This window comes from Mustela erminea, chromosome 6 (assembly GCF_009829155.1).
Source record: "Mustela erminea isolate mMusErm1 chromosome 6, mMusErm1.Pri, whole genome shotgun sequence".
Classification (NCBI taxonomy): domain Eukaryota; kingdom Metazoa; phylum Chordata; class Mammalia; order Carnivora; family Mustelidae; genus Mustela; species Mustela erminea.
In genome coordinates, this window is record NC_045619.1 from 38,260,884 (window position 1) to 38,286,452 (window position 25,569).

The 25,569-nt window shown below is 37.3% G+C and overlaps 1 protein-coding gene across 1 annotated transcript in view; it reads right to left on the reverse strand.

Annotated features, from left to right (window-relative positions):
• The window catches only part of LOC116593460, a 29,702-nt gene extending 5,239 nt beyond the window's left edge, over nucleotides 1-24,463 (reverse strand). Inside the window, exons 1-11 of the mRNA XM_032347733.1 lie at nucleotides 24,398-24,463; nucleotides 24,011-24,283; nucleotides 22,607-22,654; nucleotides 21,566-21,703; nucleotides 19,732-19,864; nucleotides 18,993-19,250; nucleotides 16,977-17,191; nucleotides 13,477-13,666; nucleotides 13,064-13,369; nucleotides 11,180-11,455; nucleotides 5,934-6,203 (exon numbers count right to left, since the gene is read on the reverse strand). Of these exons, the coding sequence (XP_032203624.1) occupies nucleotides 5,934-6,203; nucleotides 11,180-11,455; nucleotides 13,064-13,369; nucleotides 13,477-13,666; nucleotides 16,977-17,191; nucleotides 18,993-19,250; nucleotides 19,732-19,864; nucleotides 21,566-21,703; nucleotides 22,607-22,654; nucleotides 24,011-24,283; nucleotides 24,398-24,463 (2,173 nt within the window). The remainder of the gene's footprint in view (nucleotides 1-5,933; nucleotides 6,204-11,179; nucleotides 11,456-13,063; nucleotides 13,370-13,476; nucleotides 13,667-16,976; nucleotides 17,192-18,992; nucleotides 19,251-19,731; nucleotides 19,865-21,565; nucleotides 21,704-22,606; nucleotides 22,655-24,010; nucleotides 24,284-24,397) is intronic.
• Nucleotides 24,464-25,569: the final 1,106 nt, after the last annotated feature.

The window sequence follows — 25,569 nt, forward strand, 5'->3', positions numbered from 1 at the left end:
AGGGTAGTACAGGTTAACCAGAAAGAGAATGTGGTGGTGAGAGGTGGTAAGAAGGGAATTTCAGACAAAGAGAAAACGATGAATGAAGCATGGAAACCAAAAAGGAAATTGGGATGATTATCATCATCACTGTGTATTCAGGGAATATCATGTTCTTTCCTCTGTTTACTAGCATGACAAGTTACTAATCACTAGTCTTTGGCAACTATGGCAAGATTAGTCCCTAATCTTTGGCAGGTTACTAAATCACTCTGTGCCTTGGTTTCCTCATTCCTAAAATGGGAAGGAGACTAGTATCTACTCTGCAAGGTCATTGTGATGATCCAATGAGAGACTGTATTTGTATACAAAGTGCTTAGTTCCAGGCTCAGGTGGTAAAAGCCCGGGGTACGTGAGGAACAGGGATCAGGCTGGCAAGGCCACCTCTGGGGCTGGGTGCTGTCTGCAAGAGGCTTTGCATGCCGTGCTATGGAGGTCAGATCAGACTCTATCCTGTGGGCACAGGGATTCTGAACAGATTTCATTTCATTTTTAGGAGCGCAGTCCTGGCAACAGTTTAGGGGAATGATTCACTTACATCTCATACTCTCGCTGACCTCTCTGTAAGAGCTTTCTTGTACTGTAATCCTCTGCTGTCCTATTTAGAGCAGATTTGAAATTTCAGATGAATTCTATTCACATTTTTCCCCCCTCAGGTCAATTTTAATTTCAACTGTATTTGTGGATTATTGAAATACAACCTAGTATATCCTTATATGTGTCTTTCTTCCAAGTATATATCTTCTTCTAAGATACATTCTGAGGAAATATTCTTTCTTCCAGAGAGTAATTGGACAGCCTTTGCTTTTCAGTTTTCTTTGTGACATCTGGTTTGATGTAATGGAACTTGTTTTAAGTCAATAATACTGTATTTGATAATGTGATTTCGCCAGTTTACCCAGAACCAGTACAGTGTAAAAGGATTTAAATACATACCTATAATTAGCATTCCAGAACATAAAACCTGTGCAATATGTCCATCAATTCGTTCATTTGTAACATAAATTTCTTGCCTTTTTTAGTCTGGGGAGTTATGAGGAAATGTTCAATGTATTAATCATAACAAATACCATATGGTTTACTACTGGGTTTCAAAGCATTTTTACCATGTTTTTCTTTTTCAAGCTATATTAACTTTCCTTTTTCTGTCATCACTGATGCTTTTTGTGGGTTTCCTCTTTAAATCCCTTACAGCTCTCCTCAGTTACAAAGCTGTGAACAAAAAGTATGGTTGTTCCAAGGCGAGTCTGACATCCCACAAGTATCCAATCCATCTGAATGTGTGAGCAATGATATGAAAGTTTCTAAATCTACCTTGAGCAGAAATTAAATATCAGGAGATTGGAAATAAGTGGCCAGTGTAGTCATGGAAACAGTTCACTTCCTTGTTCCTAGGCACTGAAGATATCTTCTAAGGAAAGACAATGCTTTAAATAAGCATTATCTAATTTAGTTTCTAAAATTGTATAGTCTTGACATTCTCTATAGTAAGTGTGGGGTTTTTCATCAGTTCCGCTTGTTCAGGGAAATGGGACCAATGACATCAATAAATGACATATTACAGCAGATGGACACCAAGGCTGGAAAAGTGTAAAACAAGACAAAGTTCTTTCTTCTCTTTAAAACTGTATCCTGAACCTCTGGAAACGCAAGTGAGAGAAAGTATTGCAAATTAATTAATTAATTAATTAATTAATTAATTGTATTGTCATATTCTGGAGACATCTAGGTGTCTCCACTTTCGTGGCTGTGACCTTTATCCTTACCCATTTTCCTGAAAGAGATCTTTTTTTTTTAATGTTAAACTACTCATCTTTATTAACAGCATTTAAGTTAAAAAAGAAAACAATTACATTAGTAAATTATAAAACTTTTTCATTTGGGACAGAAGGGTTGGATTGTCATGGTAACAGTCATCAAATCACCATAGCCAGAAAGACAAGAATCAACATGGAGTCCTCCTTCCTCTCCATCCCAAACTATATACAGTCTACACTAAGTTTCTTTGTGTGTGCCCCTTTAATAACTCACATATCTGTTATTCCTCTTCACCATTTCTGCTGTTGCCCAATTTACATGCTCATTTACTAGTGGACCCCAGCAATAATCTGTACTGACTATTTCTGATCTCCTGGCTTATCCTTCATATCCTAGCCTTCTTGTTTTTTATTTTTATTTTTTATTTTTTATAAACATATAATGTATTATTAGCCCCAGGGGTACAGGTCTGTGAATCTCCAGGTTTATACACTTCACAGCACTCACCATAGCACACACCCTCCCCAGTGTCCATAACCCAACCACACTCTCCCCCCCCGCAACCCTCAGTTTGTTTCGTGAGACTAAAAGTGTCTTACAGTTTGTCTCCCTCCCAATCCCATCTTGTTTCTCTTATTCTTTTCCTGTCCCCCAAACTCTCCACGTTGCATCTCCACTTCCTCATGAAAGAGATCTTTTAAAAGGAGTGAAAGCAGTGGGGACTATATGAGGTTTTGTTGATTTTTTTTTCAATATAAGATAAATGGAACAAGGCTAAATTCAAAGGGTTTTATTATGGGCAAGGAAGAATGAAGTCTCAGAGATTTCCAGCCTGTCTTAATATTTATCCTTCTATACTGAGAGAAAAAGAAGGAGATTCAAATACCAGCTCTCCCTCCCTCAAGAAAAGGAGTACTTAATTCCTCCAACAATGAGAGACTACATAAACAAACGGCTTTACTGTAGTTGAAACACTAGGGATGCTCTTCACGCCTCAAGCCAACAGTCCAGTCCTACTGAGAAAATAAAAATCGTCACAATAATAAACATTTTCAGAATGCTTGCTTGGTGTCTGAGCCCTTAAATTTTATTGATTTCATACAGTAGATAAGATTATCATCATTCCCATTTTAGAGAGAAGGAACTTAGGGCCAATAAAGCTTGAGGGACTTTCCAGTGGATATAAGCTGATAATCGTGGAGCTGGAATTCCAGCTGAGACAATCCAGTCCCAAGGTCGGTGCTGCTAAGCACTGCCTCCTCCCAAAGGTCACATGTTACAATTCATGTGCACCAACATAATAACTGGAAATCAAATCTGGCTAGTTATTTTCAAGATAATTTAGAGTGATGGACAAATATGTTTCAAAAAGAAAAGGGAAGTCAATGAAGATGTGAGTTTTATTTTCTTCTCTGCTTCTGCAAAAGGTCATTAACAGGTACAGGTCTCTCTATGCTTTAACCATCTCAAATTGTACGGAAGAAAGAGAAATGGGACATGGTAGGTAACAGTTATCAACAAATGTTTGTTGAATGGATGCATACAGAGAATTAATTTCTATTTATGCACCTTGGGATAGGTTAATATATATCATCTGAGACAAATAAAAATGATGAATGGTAAATAATCTGATGGCACCAGTAGTGCTTCTAAGGTTAAGAACAGAATAGAAAAGCTAATAGAATTATGAGAAATAGTGATATGCTTGAAGGAACTAAAGACAATTCACCAGAAAGGAAGAAACTGTAGAAACCAGGAACACCGAATGGCTATTTCCAAACAACTGATGTCCTTTCATGTGAATCAGGGAGTAGATGTGTTCTCTTTGTAATGCTTCTGGAAACAAACACGGTCTTATAATAGAGAAAAATTACAGGGATGCATTTACAAAATAATGAGAGGCTCTATGCTAGGAATCACATATCAGGTAGGGCATTGGCAAGAAGATTTCTGTCTTAACTTCAAACCCCCAGATTCTATCATTTTTCCTAGGATTTATATATGTTAATCATGTTTCAGCCTGCATGCTAGAGAGCAGTTTTACAAATGTGTTTGAGTTAAACAGAGTTAAGAACTGTCGGACACCTGGAGATTCCAGGCTGAGTAAGATTTCAAAGAAGCTCACTTTCTAGAAAGGGAGATAAAATTTTTATATTTTAGATAGCAGAGGGTTGAAATCTCCTGAGTTCCCTGGACTCAAAGAAAAAAATAGGACTTTAGAGCTGGAAGTCAATTTAAAAATGTATTCAATGATCTAAATTTTTAAGAGAAAACTTAGGCACCAAGACACTGTGGGGACACTCTAACCTCATATTGTTAATAGTTGGTTCATTTTCCATTTATGAATTTTAATTTTAGTACTTCCATTCTGCCAATAAAAATTTGGGGGTTGGGCATGATATATATATTTTTAGGAATATTTTTTTTTAGAAATATCTTTTTTTCAGATGTTTTCTTTTTTCCTAACCTTTTCCTATGATAATTATCTTCAGGCACATTTTCTCAGAAATTTAAGTATGGAATAGCTATAGACAAATTTAGTTTTAGTCTTCTTTTTTTTTTATTAAGTTCAGTTAGCCAGCATATAGTACATCATTAGTTTTTGATGTAGTATTCAATGATTCATTAGTTTTAGTCTTTGGAAGACAAAATGGTAAGAATTGATGTGGTTGAGTGTGGACACTACTGGTACATAATTTTTTGGACCAAGTCATTTTTCCCATCAGGCTACCCTACTATTAGCCAAAAAGGCCTGTGAGGTCTAATCTTCTTTCCTTCCGCAGAGATACCTCTTTCTAACCAAATCAGATACAAGTAAAACAAAACAAAACAAAACAAAAATGCCCTTCCTTTATTCCTCACATGCACTCTATCACCAAAGCTCAGACTTCCTACTTTCACACTATAAAATATATCTACTACTTTCTATCTGCTCTTTCCCATCCTTGCCCACCATCATCTTTTCCCTAAATTCTAGGACACTCTTACCCAGCTGTCCTACTTCCATCCCTGACCCTTTACAAATCATTCTTTGCACACAATCGGGGGGAATTTTTGTAACGGAGCTCACACCAACACTCTCCTGAATAAAACTCTGAATGGCTTCCCATTGCCCTCAAAACAAACTCAAAAGCACAGCCTATAAGATCTCTGTGATCTAACCCCTGAATACCTCTGCAATATCATTTCATATTCCTCTTCTCCCTCTTCATTAGACACAGCATATTACAGCCTTTTTTGGTCTCAGATACACCAAACGTTTCCCTGTTTTATAGCCTTTGTGCCTTTACACTGGGTGTTGGTGCCTACCGCACCCTTCATCCACCTGATCGCCCTGTGGCTCCTTCTCATCCATTAGGTAACTCCCATTACAGTCCATCCACACCAGAACCGCCCACCCCTCTTCAGTTACATCACACCACATTGCTTTTTCCCCTCCTAATGTTTAACACAATTTATAAATATCCAAAAATATTATTTATTTACTTGTCATTTCTTTTCTTTCTCCTTCCTTAATAGATTTGTTTTGGCATTTTCTATTTTAATTTCTTTTTTTAGATTTTTAATGATTACGTATTGCATGAATTAACCTTATTCGAGAAAGAACATGGAGATTGGTCGTTGGTTTGGTCCTAAGCCTTTTAAATACTGTCAGTATTTTCTTTCAATGTGCTGCAACAGCATGCCTTTATAATAATAATTACAGACATTCATATAGCTATGTGTCAGGCACTGTTCTAAGCCCTCACCTTTATTAAACCTATTCTCAGGAAAATCCATTCAATATGTACATACCATTATTTTCTCCCACTTTAGAAATGGGTAAATTAAGGCAAAAATATGTTAAATACATTGCTCAGGGCCACTCAACTAGTTTGGTCCAGATTCAGACTTAGGCGGTGTGGCTTTAGGGTCAAGTTTCTAATCAAAAACAAAGTTGCCTTAATTCATGCATTAAGCATTCTCGGGAGAAGAGGAATGCAAACCACTCCAGGTCCTGGGCTACCATTAGATAAGCAACCAACAATCTACTTAAAAAGATAAAACCTACTACCAGAGGGGAGTGTCAGGGAATGTTCCACAATAGCCCCAAATCAGCAGATATCTGTTATGAATGAAAAACATTTGATTCTCACTTAGAGTCTGTTGAATGGTTACCAGCTCACTCAAATTCCCATTCATCACTGTTGCCATTCCAATGTCATATGTCATCCCAGGGGTTAAATGATCAATCTTTAATCTATTAGCATTCCTTACAAAAAGCTTCAGGACTTCTCTTATATCTGATGAGGGTTTGATTTGAATGTAGACCTCGTGGCCATCTGGTGGGGATTCCCACTGAAGAATTATACTGTCCTCTCTCACATCTTCAGGTTTAATGTGAACCTTCTGAGGAGGATTAATACCTTCAAAAAAACAGATAAGTAGATAGACTTATCTTAGTTTATTGTTAGCATTACTCTTGCTCTGGAGTAAAAAATGTCTTAATCCAATATTAGTTCCTGTTTACAGTAAAATTTAGCAAATCCCTACATCACCATGACTTAAAATAGACTCAATTTTAGAGAAAAATATGTCTTGTTATTACTATGTAAGATTTGTCAATAAGATTAAGCACATTGCACATTAAGGAAATCTAGAGTCTTTGGCAAATTCTTCAGATTTTAAAAAAAGATTTTATTTATTTATTTGACAGAAAGAGAGAGAAATCAGAAGTAGGCAGAGAGGCAGGCAGAGAGAGAGTCAGAAGCAGGCTCCCCACAGAGCAGAGAGCCCGATGCGGGGCTCAATTCCAGGTCTCTGAGATGATAACTTGAGCCGAAGGCAGGGGCTTAACCCACTGATCCACCCAGGCACCCCAAATTCTTCAGATTTTTAAGAGTTCCATCAGAGTAAGGTTTCTATTGCCAAGGTTATTCCTTTTTTCATCAAATGTGCATGGCACCTACTAACATACCAGGCAGTCACCAGCACAAAAAATAACAAAGATCACTGCCTTATGCAGTTTATATTGTAATGGGTGGAAATACACAATAAACAATCATAAAATAAATGTAAATATTATATAGTACTTTAGATATGATTAGGCTAAGGGAAAAAAGAAAAAGTAAGCTAAGGCTAGGGAGCCCAGGAAGGAGGTGGCTTTGGGGGAAAGTTGTGGTATTAAATAGGGAATCTAGGGCAGGTGTCTTTGAAAGGATGAGATTTTGAGCTAAGCATTGGAAGGAGGTTAAGAAAGTAGAAGATGTGGTTTATATATACAATGGAATATTACTCAGCCATTAAAAAGGATGAATACGTATCATTTACATTGACATGGATGGAACTGGAGGGGATTATGCTAAGTGAAGTAAGTCAAGCAGAGAAAGACAATTATCATATGGTTTCATTTATATGTAGAGCATAAGGAATAGCTCAGAAGACCATAGAGGAAGGGAGGGAAAACTTATGGGAGAAATCAGAGAGGAAGACAATGAGACACTCTGGACTCCAGGGAAACAAACTGAAGGTTACAGAAGGGAGTGGGTAGGGGAATAGGGTTAGGTGATGGGCATGAAGGAGGACACATGATCTGATGAGTACTGAGTGTTATACACAATTAATACATCTTTGAATACTACATCAAAAAACTAATGATGTACTATATATTGGCTAACTGAACATAATAAATTTTTTAAAAAGATAGATATTCAATATCTGGAAGAAGAGTTTTCCAGGCAGGGGGAAAAATTTTGCTTATAATTATAACCTATTATAACCTATTATAAAAGCTTTTACATGGTGGGAGTTTACTTGTTATCTTCAAATACAGAAAACCAGAGTGAAAGGACAAAGTAGTAGAATGAGGTCAGGGGATAACAGAAACCCAGAGGTTTCATGGGCTTTTACTTTGAACAAAGTAGGTAGCAACTACAATTATGTGCAGAAGCATGATCTCGCCTAAATTTAAAAGAATCACTTGGGTGTTAACGTTAATAACCAACCCCACAGAGAGCCAATGGTTGAAACAGAGGAGGCAAGCCCAGGACTCCTGGCGAGAGAAAGTGGTGGCCTGGATGACAGCAACCATAAGGAAAGCAGGGAGAAGTATTCAGATTCTAGATTCATTGCAAAGATAGAAACAGTAGGATTTCCTGACAGCTAGGGTGTAGGCTGTAAGAAAAACAGAAGAGCTGAGGATGCCTTCAAGGTTTTTGACCTAAACAACCGGAGGAATGAAATAGCCATGAACTGACCTGACATAGTTGTAGGTACAGCAGATTTGGGTGGAAACATCTGTAGTTCCATTTTGGACATATTGGATTTAAGATGTCTATCAGATATCCAAATAAGATATATTACTGTAAACATATATAAGTCTGAAGCTCAGGAGTAATGTCTGGGGGCTGAAGATATACACTTGGGAGTTATTAACATGTAGATTTTTTTTTTAGACTTTGAGACTCGTATTTATCCTAGAAATAGTTATAACTTTATATTACTTTTCTAATTTCCGAAGGTGTGATATCTATTTGAAAATAGGATGATACCAGGTTGTCGTTGCTATTCTTACAGAAAATCATCAGAGAGCTCTTGATAGTCTATCATAATAACTGAAGAAAATACTTGGGGCTAATTAGCTCCTTATACAATTTACACGACTATCAACCCTTGTGATTTTTAATACTATACAATTCTGTCAAAATAGTAATCCCCTCCTTTTAGGCTTAATTGTTTATCCCATGTCATATACTTCCTCTGAACTTTCAATAGTTCACCAAAACAAAGATCAATCATTAATTTATGTCCAAGAATACTTATGTAATTTTAAACTGTTCAGTAGTTATACTTTAAATAATCTTCAAAGAATTCTTTACAATTTTTGTCATTAGTTTATTCCCAAAAACTGTAACTTGACTTTTAATCTGTTTTGAGATTCACTTCCTATCAACACAATAAAGACTGACCATATTTTTAGTTCTCAGGAAAATATCACTCTGGGTCAGACCCATAATCTGCTCATCCTATACCGCTTCACAAAACTGTAGCTGGTCTGACTAGAGGCATTGAAATTAATTATGTATATAAAAATGATCAGAGAATGCTAGAATAATCCAATTAGACAAGCTGCCCACAAGATTCCAGGGTGAAACAACTTCAGATCTTTGTTCTTGTGTGATTGCAAAACTCACGAACATTTACTTCAGTGCAGGACTTAGATGAAATCTATGAATGCCACACATAAGCAGAGATTGAGGAAAAGATGAGATCTGGTAAGTCTGTGATAGCCCTATAATTACTCACACAAATTTCTGTTTATGCATGTGCATTTTTATGGGAAAGGGTCCATTAATCTTTCCACATTCTCAAAAGACTTCATGACCCATAAAAGTTAAATTTTACTGAATAAAATATACTCCTTAATATGTATGAAAGCTCTTCCTATTCTGTGCCTAGCTTACACTTTCTAGATTCTCTGCATGCCCCCGTACTTCAGCCTTGCCAAACTATTTACCAATTTGCTAATGATCAAATGTCAGTCCTTTCTAAAAGTTCTGGCTTTCCCAGGTATAGCTACCTAGATGCCTCTTTTTTGGTCCTCTCTGCCTGTGCACTTGCTGTTTGCCCTACTCACAGCATCCTCTTGCCTCGCTACTGCCCCCTGGCGAACTCCTAGTCTTCCTCCTGAAGCAGTGCATGACTCCACCAGAAGACTTCTGGGTTAACTGATCCTTCTTATGGGCCCATAGTCCCCAGAGCAGAACCCCTATAGTTGCAACTATAAGACAGCATTATCACTGTTTTTTAAATTACTTGTCTCACTCTATTAGCACATAGCCCTTTAAAGTCAGAAGCTAGGTTTTATTCATCTTTGCATCTCTAGTACCTATTATCATTCTAGTCTAGATACTAGTCATCTCCAGTACCTATTACTGATACTAAAAAAATAACATATTGAATGAATAATGAATGAAAAAAGGATATTGCCTTAAGCTTAAGAGTAAAAGAACACGGGATTACTAATTTCTACATATGCACTGCTATGTCAGTTTACAGTTAATACACAGAGCAAATGACCCCAAAATTAAAAGTGCAGACACACATGTACCTTCTTCCTGTCCCTCTAGTAAGCAGGTATATGCCATGGAAGATTCTAATTTGACTTCAAAATGAACAAATCTATGAGAAATCCTCCTAGTCTTCCTGTCAGTTACAAATGGAAACATTTACAGAGAAGAGACCAAAGGTTACCGGAGAAGATCTGTATTGGAGAGTAGGCAAAAGGGGTAAAGGGGGTCAAGGGCAGCATGATGGAGGGTAACTAGACTTTTGAGTGATCACTGTGTAGTGTATACAGATGTTGAATTATAATATTGTACACATGAAGCATATATAATAAAAAAAGAGAAAAAGAAAAGAAAGCATCTTCATAAGTGTAATAGAGTCAACCAAGCATTTATCCATTGAAGGGAGCTTTGTCTGAGCTCAAGGAAGAGAAAAAATTGGCTATCTACTATCCATTTGGAAAAATACGTTTGCTTAGGATTTGCAACACTGCATACATGTATGTTAAGCATTTGCATTTAGTTCTCATTGAATAGCACCTTTTGTTGTTTTATTTTCAAAGTATTGCGAGTATTCCCAATAAGTATGAGAAGGCTAATTGCTCTATGGCTGTGCACATTTTGCATTTCTCCTACCTTGGTCTAGCATGTTTAAATTTTAGCTATTCTGACTTGACTGGAATTTCAGCTAAAGAACTTTGCATATAGGCATGTTAAATACACATGCACAAACAATACAATTACAAACAATTACACACGCAGGAATATACTCCAAAAAGTGTTTAGCTATGCGTTGTTTCATATAATACTGTAATCTTTTCAAAAAAAAGTGACTCATAAAAGTATACCTACTGCTTTATTAAAAGATGGGTTACTCTAATGATTATGTTCCAGACAAGAATTCAAAATTGGCATGTGGAGGTGAAGGATTATAAATGCAATTGCCCAAAGTCCTGGAGTGATACTGCCCCCTAGAGGTGAACTCCTCACACTGTGTAAGAAAATGAATTTGAGTAAAAGAATATGCAGACCAATATGCTGGATCTAGAAGTGGATGAACTAATCTTCATGTTTCATGATAACTTTTTTCCCAGCCAAGGCTATTATAAGAAATATGTCTTCTAGGAACTCTTGTAGGAACAACGCAGATGTTTAAAGTGTTCATGTAAATCTAAACGAATTTAGTCCATAGAATCTATGCTAAATTTTGATTTAACACTCAAATGTTTAACTGTATTTATACCGATGAAGGATCAACATAATTGAACTTCAGCAGATAAATTTCAAAATATGAAGTTTAAATTTTTTATTAAAAGGCAAAATCGGCCTGTGCTTACCTGTAACGGCTGAGATAGGTCTCTCAAAGCAGCTTAAAGTTCCTCTTTCCCCAACACTGAATAGATATATCTGATAATGATGGAAAGATTTCAGATCTCCAATTTTCACTGATGTGCTGAATTTTTCAACAAGCACCTCTTCTGATTTGTTGTTTTCCACATCCAAAATAGTCACAAGATAATGGTGAAAAGACATAAGATCTGGAGGATTCCAATGTAAAAATACTTCTGTTGGGGTCACAAGAGTCACTGTGACATTCTGAGCTGATAATGGGCCTGGGAGATTTCAAAAATCAGAAAAATAGATCATATTAGTGATATAATGTGGCAGAATACTCTAGCACCTCTCAGTACTTCCCTAATATTCTAGGTTGGAGAAAAGGAAAACTGGATTTGAGACCTAGCTTTTCTACTGTATGTCTCTACTCCCTGAGTAAATTATTTACTTTCCCTGAGCCTGTATTTTTCTTTTGACTGTACAATGGGAATTACAGTAGTAGCGATATTGGAACATTATTAAGAAGATTAAATGAGATAAGGAATGGAGAGCACTTCACAAATCATTTGACCTCTGTTATTGGTTCAATCATTATTATTATAACAAAACCACCAAAAATGGCATTTCTGGCATTCTGTGATCATATCTTAAATGCCTCTTAACCCTTCTGCCCTGTCAGACTAGAGAGCAGGGACTTCCTATTCCTTATTCTTCATTTCTGTCATCACTAGACCTCAGGTATTCATCCTCGCAGAAATCTTTCCCTACACCAAAGCATTTCAACCAATCCCAGTCAGTGGTTTTTCTAATCCATCCTTCCAGATTAATTTTCTTTAAAAAGCACCTTGCACGTATCAACTTCAAACCCATATCCATCCCTAACCTCCAAACACACACACACACATACACACACACACACACACACACACACACACGCATGCACACAGTACACCCATTCCTTTCGATCCTTTCTTTAGAAGCAATAGCTCAAGAGTTCAAATGAGACCATCTGGGTTCCTGTGTGGCTAACAAAGCATGTTCCTCTAGTCAGTTTATTTAACCTTTCCGAAGCTCAGTTTTCTCATTTCTATATAGCTACTCCCAGGGCTGAGGTACGACCTTTGTGAGATTATGCATTAAAAGTGTTTCGTAAAAGGTAAAGTGAGTTTTAGAAACTGCACTTAATGGATTTCCAATGCTTCTAAGGTCAAGTCCAACCATCTGAGATTCACACCCCTGGCACTCCCAAATCTGGTACACTTCACCACTCCAACTGTTTTTACCTTCATGCCTGAGGAAATCTTTTCCAGTTAACCTACACAATTCTTTCCCCACAAACTGCTGTCTCCATACTTTTGCTCACAATGTGTTTTCCTTCAAGTTTGAAGCTAAGCCTCCCCTTTTCATGAGTCTTCCCATCACCCATCTTCTGAATTCTAGAAAGCACTTATTAAATGTATCACTAAGTGATTGATAATTTAGGCTCCTACATTTTCCTACACTTTGCTATCTTTTGTTTGCTTTTACTTTTCTTCCTTACTAATTCTCTTCATTGCAAGTCTCCCCAAATCCACAATGCATGTCTGTTTATCTCCTGCTCTTAGTACATATCAAAACTTAAGTTCCAAAAAAAAAAATGTCTCAATTATCCACTGTGGGCTGGACACCAGTCTAGTCTGTGTTGTTAAGACAAGTAAGATATAGTTCCTGCCCTTATGGCTATCTAGTTTAATAGCAAAGTCAAACAGATCCACTGTAATTTAAAATGGTTAAAGATCTAGGTATGTCAAGAGTGTTATGAGAAAATACCAAACCCTCAGGAAATATCTGCTAGTTATGATATTCAATAACTGAAAAATCACATTTTCAGAGATTTTGTAACTTACGTGTTTCAACAATAAATACTGAACTTAACATAGTTCTTGCCTCCCATTCATTTACTGCAAAGAGTAAAAATCTGTAAATATGGCCAGGAAACAATTTGGTAATTGTTTTTTCTGTAGTATTTGGGGATATGCTTTCAAAATATTGTTCTTCTGTATAATCTAAATAATACTTAATGATAATTTTATATCCCAGTTTTAGCCACTTATTCAAAGTGTTCCAAACATTCCAATTATGCCAACCAAATACAACTTCAGTTGTTCCAACATCCTTTATATGGATTAAAAGGTTTTCCTGCAGAGAAGGTGCTGAAAAAAATACAGAGGAGGATTGTTTGTAATCAAAAATCATAATTCTATCTTTACAATAATGACAGTGAGTTACATGGTATAAGAATATTAATAAAAATAATTACGTTCATATTTACAAATATATGGCAGTGGAACATAACAGAAAAATCTTGTATAGAAATAGTTTGATCCAGTTGCATTTTGTTGCAAAATGTAGCAATCTGTTTCATTCTTGGGTAGCATTGGAAAAGAAAAGGTTTCATTTTTCTTAAGGCCAAAAGATGATCCATCTGTCCATGTGAGATGACCGTCCTTCTGAAATAAGATGTACAAATTAAGCCGAGAACAAGAAACAGGTGTCATATCTTCCAAATATATGTATCCTTCATGAATTATTGGAGCCAAAAACAGAGTTCACTTTTATTCACCCATTGGCCTTATGTCTTCAAGCAAATTGCTGAGTCTCACATTAAGCTTTTATTTTCTCATCCATAAAATGGCTGTGATAATAGAACCAACATCCTAAATTAATTACAGAGGCAGTGCAGGTAAAGGCCCAACACAATGCCAAGTATAGACCCCACTATTCATTACAGATTAGTTACTTTATTTCAGCTCACCGAATAAGCCAGAGGCATCAAGGGAGGTCATTGATACCTTTCTACTACAGGATGTCACTGGTGAGTATCACCAACCTCAATGCTCACAGGTAAGAGATGTTAAAACAATCTGTTCCAATTCCACCTAACAGAATAGAAGAATACTGTTTCCTTGAAAAACTGCACATAGTGGGCTGCAGCTTAGCAAAAAGACAGAGGATTGGAGACAGTACACGTAAGTGGTCAGGGCACAGAGCACTGGTCAGACTGACACAGATTCAAAGCCTGGCAGGGCCATCTCTTAGCAGTGTGACCAGGATTTTTCTGAGCTCCATCTTCCTTTATCTATAAATGAGAACAATAACAGTACTTCCCTCATAAATTTGTTGTGAGAACTAAATGAGAGTTACCGGTTTAAACTTTCTAGATTGGAAGACAGAACTATTAATCTTTCCTTCATCACATTCCTGCTGAGTGCCAGGCCGTAACTGGAAGCTGGGGTAGAATGATGAATAAGACACTGTCTTTATCCTCAAAGTCGAGTAACAAACTCATACTTATTCAGCAAGAGTGAATGAGGTGATGTCTTTCGCTACCTGCCACAGGGATTATAACCCAGGAGGTGACTTTGATGTTAACCTCAAGAGACCACCTTAACGTAGAGGTTATAGAATATAATGGTTAAGAGCAGACTCTGATGCATGTCCACATGGGCAAGCTAACTCCCTGTGCTCCAATTTCCTCATATGGCATACAAGTAAATCACACAGAATGGAGCTTTGCACTTAGGAGACACTATAGGACTCAGCTATTATTATAAAGGAAGTTTTTCTTAATAGTTACTTTGATGTTTCATTTACCTCCTAAATTATTTTTAAGTATCATAAAAGCAGAGACTGTATCTTACACCCCTTTGAATAATTCACAGCAACCATCATGATACCTTGGGCACCCTCGCTTTGGCTGTCATGACCATATGACCTGAACCTGATACCAGAAGCCAGTAACAAGAACTACTGGAAGAGTACATTCTAATTTAACAGTTTATAAAAATCATGCTAACAGCAGGAAACAACGATATATATACACTCACTGGTCTACTTGAAAAGAGACTGGCATGCTGGGAGGCCGGCTTGGGAGAGTCAGAGATGAACTGTGATTTGAGGAATCTTTATTAGAACTTCATTCCCTGACTGTGAAAAGATAAAGGAGGCCCCAAAAGAGAATGATGAAAATGTGATTAAAGACTGTCAATAAAGAGCACCTGGGTGGTACAGTCATTTAAGCTATGACTCTTGGGATTCACCTCAGGTCATGATCTCAGGGTCAGGCTTCGCACTCAGGGCAGAGTCTGCTTAAGACTGTCTCTCCCTCTGTCCCTCTCACCCCCTCTCTCAAAGAAATTTTAAAAATCTTAAAAAAAAAAAAAAAGACTGTCAATAGTTTTCCTCAAGTTGATGCAAAGTTCCACAGGGGGGGAAAAAAAATGGTATCAAACTGATGTGCCTTGGGTCTCTAGAGGTCAGGCTATCTGGTAGAGAACAGATTTATTTTTGAGTGGAAGGAAATTTTTAATAAATGGATCATCAAGAAGAAAACACAGAGTAGACAGAGGTAACTATGCTATGTCTTGGGTTTTCCTACAAAAAGCTGACCAAAATGAAATTTCATGAGATTTTCCATAGTGATAAGAATGTTGGGAGAAAATATCACACATTCCTTATTTCACTGGTATTGCATAAGATCTTTAGATCTTTCTATAACTCTTTTAGTAAAATTAAATTTCATGAACCTAGATGTTTTATCGTTCCAATTTTAGTATATGTGCTGCCAAAGCAAGCACGAACCTGGATGTTTTAAATAAAAAAATAAAATGAACAAAATTTCTATACTCCATATTTTCAGTTTCACATTATTCTGTTTTTCACAGAGGTGAGAAATAGAGGAAGTAGAGCAGGTTGGTGGGAAGGAAAGGACAGTCTGGGCAATCTTGAAGTGTCTGTGGAAAATTCCTAAACAGATAATCAGAAGAAAATAAGATAGGGGTGCCTGGGTGGCTCAGTCAGTTAAGAGCCTGCCTTTGGCTCAGGTCATGATTCCACGATGCTGGGATCAAGCCCCGCATTGAGCTCCTTGCTCTACGGGGACCGTGCTTCTCCCTCTCCCTCTGTCTGCCACTCCCCCTGCCTGTGGGTGCTCTCTCTCTGTCAAATAAAAAAATAAAATCTTTTTTAAAAATCTTCTTTAAAAAAGAAGAAAATTTGATGTCCGGAACGCAGAAGAGAAAAGTGGGCTACGTAAATACATAAGAACAGTTGAGCTAGGTGGTAAATAAGAAATGGATGACATCACCCACATTTAAAACAGGTCTGGGGAAGACCAAAATTAAAACAAGATCATGGAAAGAAATAGATGCCTACAAAGAGAGTGAAGGGGGTGGGAAGAGACAAATAGGCAGAGAACAGCGGATTTTAGGTTGATGAAAGTATTTTGCATGATACCAAAATAATCAGTGTATGTCATTATACATTTCTCCAAACCCAGAGAATATACAGTACTAAAAGTGAACCATAAGGTAAACTTACGAATTTGGGGTGATCACAATGTTGTCAGTATATGTTCCTCGGTTGTTAACAACTGTATCACTCTGGTGGGGGATGCTGATAACGGCGTACGCTATTTCTGTGTGGAGACAGGGTATGTGGGAAATCTCTGGACCTTCCCCTCAATTTTGTTATGAACCTAAACTGCTCTAAAGACAGGTGATGGGGAGGCAAGGAGGGAGGGAAAGATTGAGATAGAGAAACGGAGAATGAAACAGTGTCTGGCTTATAAGAAGTACTCTAAATATTTAGTGCATGATGGACGAAGGAAGGAAGAGGGGGAGGGAGGGAGGGAGGAGAAAAGGAAGGAAAGAGAAAGGAAGAGAATGGTGGGGGGCGGGGAAGAGAGGAAGCAAGGAATTAGGAAGGAAGGAAGGAAACATAGCTTTATCATGATACATGCCCTTCTTTACATTGACTAACCTTCAAGTCATTAAGACCAGTCCATATTATTATCTGATTTTTTGACCTGAGAAGTGAAATTATAAATTTTTTTTCCTCTTCACTTATTATATCCACAAGGTGTGCAGAACTTAAGGATAACCTACAGCGTCGCTGGGCTATGTTCCATGGCACCCTCTCTTTGCTAATTTTGTAACAACTGTTTCTTAATGCTAGCCATCCTCGTGAACATGAACCTACCGAAAGAAAAATGTTTTGTGAAAGATGAATTCAGTAATATAACATTTAATTAGTACATTTCTTAACATTTATAGTAATTAATCATGAAAATCTCATAGCATTAATTGTGCACTTTCCCTGTAGTTCTCCCAAACCAGTAAAATTACTAAAGTTGCTATTATTCAAGTAGCAAATGGGTTACAAACAATTAAAATAGTTTTAAGTAGTTTCTAAGAATTAATTATGCAGAATTATTGTCCAATTATAACTTAATTAAAATAAAACCACAGATTTATTTCTTTTCTTTCTAAGTCACTTTAGTTTGCCCTTTCTTTCTATCACTCTTATGTTGGCAGAGAATTTTTAAGTGTTTATTTTAGAGACTTTTCAGGTTTATCTATATTTTAGAGACTTTTCAGGTTTATCTATATTTTAGAGAACTAGATATAACACTTGCTAAGAATTCTGCTCTCTGCTATTGCTACTTGACTTCAAATGGGTTCACTTTCCAGAAAACACTTAGACTTTTTCTCTAAGATTATACACCATGGAAAGACTGGGGAAAATATCAAGCTATTGAGAGTAGATTTTTTTAAAAAATAATATTTTATTTATTTATTTCACAGAGATAGATCACAAGTAGGCAAAGAGGCAGGCAGAGAGAGGCGGCGGGGGGTGGGGGAAAGCAGTCTCCCTGCTGAGCAGAGAGCCCGATGTAGGGCTCGATCCCAGGACCCTGAGATCATGACCTGAGCCAAAAGCAGAGGCTTTAACCCACTGAGCCACCCTGGTGCCCGGAGAGTAGATATTTTATCAGAGCTTCAACCCAACATATTGGGGAGATGTAAGAAGGATCTTTTGAACAAACTGTTGTCCTCTTTCTTCACAGGGAGGAGAAGGAGATGGGAAGAGGGGATGCTTTAATTACCTTACTTTCTTTTTCTTATTACTGACGTGTAACTCTATACTGGAGTTCAAAGTTTATTCCTATACAGGGTATTAAAATAGCACACAGCCCATCACAGTGTGTTGCTGTTATTAGGGGTCTATGACTCTCTCCTTTTCTCTTAAATCTTTTTCACCATGTGGAAGAAGGAAGTGGATCTAGGAAGCCACAAAGAAGTTAAACGTACATTCTCTTATCCCTTGGAATATTCCAAATTTTGGTCACATCCGACTGGGGATGAATAATGAAGAAGCCTTATATAGGATGAAAGATTGATATTTTTATGGATTTTAATGGATCTATTAATACCTGAAGATAAGACCATTCATTGATATTTTAAAGTCACCTAAAAAGCTATCAATAGTGATGCCTGGGTGGCTGTCAGTTAAGCGTCTGCCTTTGGCTCAGGTCATGATCCCACGGTCCTGGGATCGAGCCCCACCCACATCAGACCTCCTGCTCATCAGGAAACCTTCTTCTTCCTCTCCCCCTGCTTGTGGTCCCTCTCTCACTGTGTCTCTCTCTGTCAAAAAAAAAAAAAAAAAAAAAAAAAAAAAAAAAAAACCTTAAAAAAAAAAGCTATCAATAGTTGCCAGAACTAAAGAAAAGAGAACCCACTTGGTTTCATTTTTAAGACGTGGTGGAAGGAAACAAAGTTCTTAACCAGCTTGTTAAGTTCTAAATCCAGCTTGTTCAATAAATCAGTCAAATACCAGAATGATATAGTTAGAAAAAAGGAACTATGCTGGTTCACTTACAAGCAATTTCCTGTAGCTAATATTTGGCTCAGCCACTTTTGAAAAGAACAATACATCTACCAAGTTATCTACAAGATATATAATATATTAATAATGAACCAGATATTTGCATACCTGTTTCTACTTGAACATCCAGTCTCTGCAATATATTTATAAAATCCAAATACAACTGTTTAAATTCAAATTTAAAACTATATAGGCTTCTAGGTTTTAAATTATCCCACTCATAAACTGTAACATTATTTGGCATAATTTGTGAAGAATTATTGAGAGATATTGACACTGAAATGTCATTGGAAGACAGTACACTCCAATTAAAAGAAACACTCGTGCTTGTCACTACTGTTTTAATATTGCTAGTTGAGAAACTACCTAAAAAAAAAAAATCAAGAACAATAATTAGTTGGATTCAAATAAAACTGAATGAAACACAAAAGATGTTGAGTCACAAAAGAATAACTATGATGGGAGAGCAAATTATCTACTATGAAATACTTTCTAGACTATATGAGAGTTTCTTGTCCCCTGCTTAAAATAAATGACTTAGATTACAAATCTGCATTGTAATATTTTTAGATAATCTGGATTGCATGTAACATCTCTGCTATGCCTATCTATTCATATTAGTACACATCAAATGTCAGAAATTAAAATCTTCTTCTTAATTTATAATTTCCTTTAAATTTTGAAGTTTACATTATGTTAAAAAAAAACACAAAACACTATCATCATGATGTAATTTTGGACCATTATATGACTGTTAATTACTACAAAATTCAGATTACCTGGTAATAAAATTGTTTCCCTTTTACAATTAGGCAATACAGACAAACAACAAATATATATTACTTACAGATTTTAAATGACTTTTCACTTAAAATTTGTCCATATTTTAGGGACTGTAGAATGATGTGATAGTCTTCATTTTCCTCTAATGTTATTGATTTTGAAAGCTCTTGTGGATTTACAAGAATGCTTTTGATATTCTGTAAATAATTAGATTCATCTGCTTAAGGAATGTTTATTAACTGAGTCAGGTATGTTCATTAAAAGTTTGACTTTTGTATATTTCTTTCGTAAGAAGCAATTTTTCAAATAGAATACAAATATATACATAAAATATTTATTTTTACATAAAATGATATTACCTCAAGTAATTACTCTCTGTATAACATATAAATTATTAAAAATATAATCATTCCTATGAAAAAGTTCAAGGGTAATTTGATTGACTACTTATTGAAGATATTTCACAAAATGCTCACATTTCACACACTAATGAAATAAGAGTAAGAAATCCCAATAACTGCATAGCAAAAGAAAAGATAAACAAAAGAAAAAGCCAATCTATGGAATAGGAGAAAATATTTGCAAACCACACATCTGATAGTGGGTTAATACCCAACATATATAATGAACTCCTATAACTCAATAACAAAAAGCAAACAAACAGCAACAAATAATCCAATTAAAATGGGCAAAGACCCGAAGAAATATTTTTCCAAAGAAGATATTCAAATGTCCAACAGGCATACGAAAAGGTATTCAATATCATTAGTCATCAGAGATATACAAATTGAAACTACAGTGTCAAAATGGCACCTATCAGAATGGCTATCATCAAAAAGAAGAGACAACAAATGCTATGTAGGGATATGGAGAAAAGGGAACCCTTGGTGCAGTTCTGCTGAGAATATCAATTTGTGCAGCTACTATGGAAAACAGTATGGAACGTTCTCAAAAAAATTAAAATTAAAACTACCAGAAAGATAGGAAACAAAATTACCATCCCAAAGAGATATCAGCACCCCTAAGTTCACTACAGAATTATCTACAATAGCCAAGATATAGAAAACAATAAAAGTGCCCATTGATAGATGAATGGATAAAGAAAATCTGGTATATACATGCCCAAACACAGACATACACAACACAGGGGAATACTATTCAGTTATAAAAAAGTAGAAAATCCTGCCATTGTGACAACATGGATGGACCCTGAAGGTATTATTACACTAAGTGAAATCAGTCAGAGTAAGACAAATACTGATCTCACTTATATGTAGAATTAAGAAAACTAAAATCATACAAATAGATCAGAGTGGTGGTTGCCAGAGCTGAGGGAATACTGGGTGAAGATAACCAAAAGATACAAATTTCTAATTATAAGATAAATAATTTCTGGAGATATAATGTAGAACATGATGAGAATAAGTAACAATATTGTTGTGTACTTCAAGGTTGCTCCAGGGTAGATCATAAAAGTTTTCATCATAAGGAAAAAAAACCACTTGTCATTATGTGAGCTAATACATATTAACTAAACTTACTATGGTCATCATTTTGCAATATACAGTATACAAATATCAAATGTCAGATCATTTCAATATACAAATATCAAATCATTATATCATATATACATATACATACACATATATCAAATTATATATACCTTAGACTTATATATGTTTATTTATATATGACCTGAGCTGAAGGCAGACACCTAACCAACTGAGCCACCCAGGCGACCCTAGACTTATACAATGTTATATGTCAATTATTATCTCAATAAAATTGGAGAAAAAGGAATCTCAATAACCATCAAATTCCTACTATGATGTGACATTAAGTCCCAATACATTTACATTATGCTTACTTTTTATCAGAGTAAAAAAAAAATGTCTTACTTTTTCAGCAAAATTATTAACAAGTTGGTATTTTAAAAAATAAAATTCAGGATTTCCTGCCTTAGGAAATTCATCCCATTCAATAAAAACTGTTGTTGTTTTATTATTCATTGGCATATAACAGAAACTTTTTGAGATCTGAAATGGGAAAGAAAAGTAACTGTAAAGATATAATAAAAATGCATTCTTTGTTATTATTAACCATTTCTATTTTATTAGAAAACTTACAAAAATGAAGCCCATAATATGTCAAATTATAACTGAAAAGTATCTCAGCAGTCTCAATTTCTACACATGAATTAGGTAACATCCCATTGGATACTTTATTTGTAAACATAATTTTGAAAATGACTTAAGGAAGATAAGTAAAAATGAAAGCAAGGAAATTCAAGATCCATGTTTCTCAAAGTTGGAAACACCATGTTCCTGGGGTCAGGGAGAAAAGAAGAGACTCAAAATCACAAGAAAAGCACAGCACCCCCTCCTGGTGTGTCCATTATGTACTTTGATCATAATGGCTACAGAGCTAAATTATTTCACAGACATTCTTGATAACACACTTGCAACAGAAATAAGTTAGAGTAAAAAAATGCTCGATTCTGAGTTATTTTAGAGATTCAGTTTATTGCTACAGAAAGAAAATGTTAGCAACTGAGACAAAACAGCTAGACCACAGGATTAGAGATGTATTCCTTAGATGATTAAAAAAAAAAAAAAAAAAAAAAAAAACCTCAGACCTCAAGAGAATGATATACTTAATCAAAATTCCTACCAAAAATAACTTTAAAATGCCTCACTATACCATGAATCTTACCAATTTCTGATCTCTCTTCCCACAGATTTTTCCCAACACAATGTGTGAGCAGTGAAAACAGATGCCGTTTACATGTACAAATCTGTGCAACATCTAGCAGACACCCCGACGCGGGGATCCCAGGACCCTGGGATCATGACCTGAGCTCAAGGCAGAGGCTTTAACTGGCTGAGCCACCCAGGTGCCCCTAACTAATTATTTTTTAAAAATGCTCAAAAATGTCTTACCTTAACAACATATTGTAACCAGAGCAATAGAATAATTGATTTCTTCATCTGAAAAATAAAGTATATTCAGCTCAATTAAACATGTATTTTTTTAGCCTCAAAACTAAATCACTGGACATTCTTTAGATGTGTATGTATATCACTTCAATGTCATCTTTTCAAGTTAGACTGTTCATCCAACTAAATGTTAAAGTATTAATAAGTAGGTGCTGCTTAATACCCTCCATCTAATAAGACTGGAATCGCCAGTACTTTCCAACAAATTACAAAGTAACTTGCTTCTAGAAGCTGCTATAATTAAGTATAAAAGGGGTGTTAGAAATAAAATGAATTATCAGGCAATTACAGGAAATTGTATCACATTGTGTGAAACTATTTAATCTTAATTGTTGGAAATTTAGAACACCTACACACTGCTACTTCATGGAAGTAATTTCTCACATTTTAACATCACACCATCGTTAAGAAAAATATTTCAGAACTATTGACGAACTGGGAAAAACATTTAAGTCTTTTCAACTTAGTTTATTTTTAAAGCACATTTATCTAAAAAGCTTATGTCACTTTTCCTAGGAATCTAGACTCTCTGGGTAACTGAGACCTTTCCATTCAACGAAAGATATAACGGAAAAAAATTAACAGACTTGGTATTATACATATTTCTAAAACTGATAATATTTAAACAGGTACCCATGATCCATTTTAAAACCCCTAGAGAGCCCACTGTAAAGCGAATTCCTTCCTACAAAATCCTCTTTAGTTCCTGTCACGCTGTTTACCTGAGATAAAAGTCAACCCCGTTAAAAAATACGTAATAATCCAATCCAGACACCTGCACAAAAGTGCAATGTTTAACCTTGTTCATTTCCCCCCAACCTGAGGTAACTGTACTATCCGCGGGGCTGCGGTATCCACCTCCCGCGCCAGCTCTCCAAGTGAGAACTAGCATTGCGAAAGCTGTGCCCCCTCCTAAGAATGCCAACGTGGAAAGATCTCTCCGGGCTGCCTGCTCGTCAAGTCCAAGTCCCCGCTCAAATTCAAATCTGTGGAGTCACAGGGTCCGCGCCCGGGACGGAGAAAGAGAGCGGCTGCCCTGGGGCGCACTGGTTTAGAAAGAGGCCGCGGGAGCCCACTTTGGGCGGACGGAGCGCGGAACAGGGTTGAGAGAAAAGGCCTCCGGTTGTAAGGGTGGCCGCGCTGGGGTCGGGGTGGGGGTGGGAGCGTGGGACCGCGCGGAGGGCAGAGCCCAGAGGTCCGGGCGCGGGACGCCCAGCGCAGCAGCGGGTGCGGGCTGGAGTCCACGCCCGCCCCGCCGCGCGGCCGCCCGCGCTTTGCACGGTTCGCGCGCAGGTGCGGGCCGGACAGGCGCAGACGGCGGGGCGCCCACTCGCCGCCGCACCCCACCTGGCGCCCGTGCTCCTTGCAGCCTCCTCCCCGAGGCTCCAGCTCTTCCCGCCGCTGCTCGGGATCCGCCGGGTCGCGTTCCCGCCTGGGGGCCCTGTCCGTCGGTTCATTAAGAGAACGTCTCCATGGAAACGCTGAGAGGCGGCGGGTGGGAAGGGGAGTGGGAGGCGAGCCCCGCGACGTCGGTGTGTGGAGGAGCCGGACGCAGGCAGCATGGAAGAAGGGAGGGAAGGGGCGGGCGGTGACGGAGAACCCGAGTGGGAAATTCGGCCTCTCGTGAAAAAGAAACAGAAGCCCACCGGGTGGCTGTGAACAGCCCTGAGTGGACACAGGCCTTGGGGTTTAATTGCTGCTTATCTTCCGCAGCGTTTGAAGTGCTGATTGAACTCTTCCTCCTTTCTGGACGCTGCTGCAGTTGGCACCCCTGACATCACCCTCGCCTGGATCTTCCATCTTAGTCCACCTTATCCTCTGACATTTCCACCTTAAAAGTGAACTTGACCCAGGGCGCCTTTGTTGAGTCAGGGTTATTTTGTTCCCTTGTGTGATTTCGGTCCTATTCAAGATACTGCAGTATCTACAGCTCAGTATTGGCTCTCTTCACCCTGATGTCCCCAAAAAGCAATTCAAAACCATCTTTCCAAAAGGAAATTCATGATCATCCTTCTCCCAGCCCTTCCCGAGTAGAGTGTCAGCCAACCCCCCCCCACCAAAAAAATTATCAACTCTGCATCTTCAGATTCTTTCCCTCACTATCCAAAGTCAATTTTGTCCTCAAAAATCTTTTTTGATTCTGCCTCTAACACATCTTTTAGGGCAATTGTTTCCTATCCAGTCCCACAGCCATGGGCTTAGGTGATAACCTTGGCTACCTCTCCTCTCTGGAAAGTATATGCCACGTTTAAGAGTTGGAATCTCAGTTCATTCAGGTCGTTTGGCTCAGTTTACTAGCTCAGCATCTCTGAAAAGGTGGGCGTAGTCAACGGTAGGCTTGTAGAGGGCTCCTGGAGCGTAAATACTTAATACACTGACAACTAGTACTGGTTTGTCGAAATTACTTCCAATAAGTTCATACTTGGACTAGGTCAGACTTCACACAGAAAGGAGGAAGAGTTCAATCAACACTTCAAATGCTGCGGAAAATAAACAGCAATTAAACTTGGACTAGGTCAAAGCCCGCACTGGCTAACTGTTAGCCAGTACGGGCTTTCTGAAATACACACATGATCCTCCTGGAGGCGCTTACTTAAAAGCCTATTCTGACTCTTGCTTACATAGTACCTCAGGCCAAATCCACTTTCCATCTTCACCTCTTTCCTCTTTGGCACCCTAACTTGTATCCTCCTAAGTCACAGGCCGTAATCATTTGCATCTCTGTTTTCCTGTATGACTTTATTCATATTCTTACACAAAAATTTAGTTTTTATGTGTTTATGTCCTTAGCCAGATTAGGAATTCCTTGATGGCATGGACTGCTTTATAATTTAAGCACAGTTACAGATACGAACTATATATTTTTGTTTAATTCCTGAGGGTAGTACATATCTTTACTTTATAAA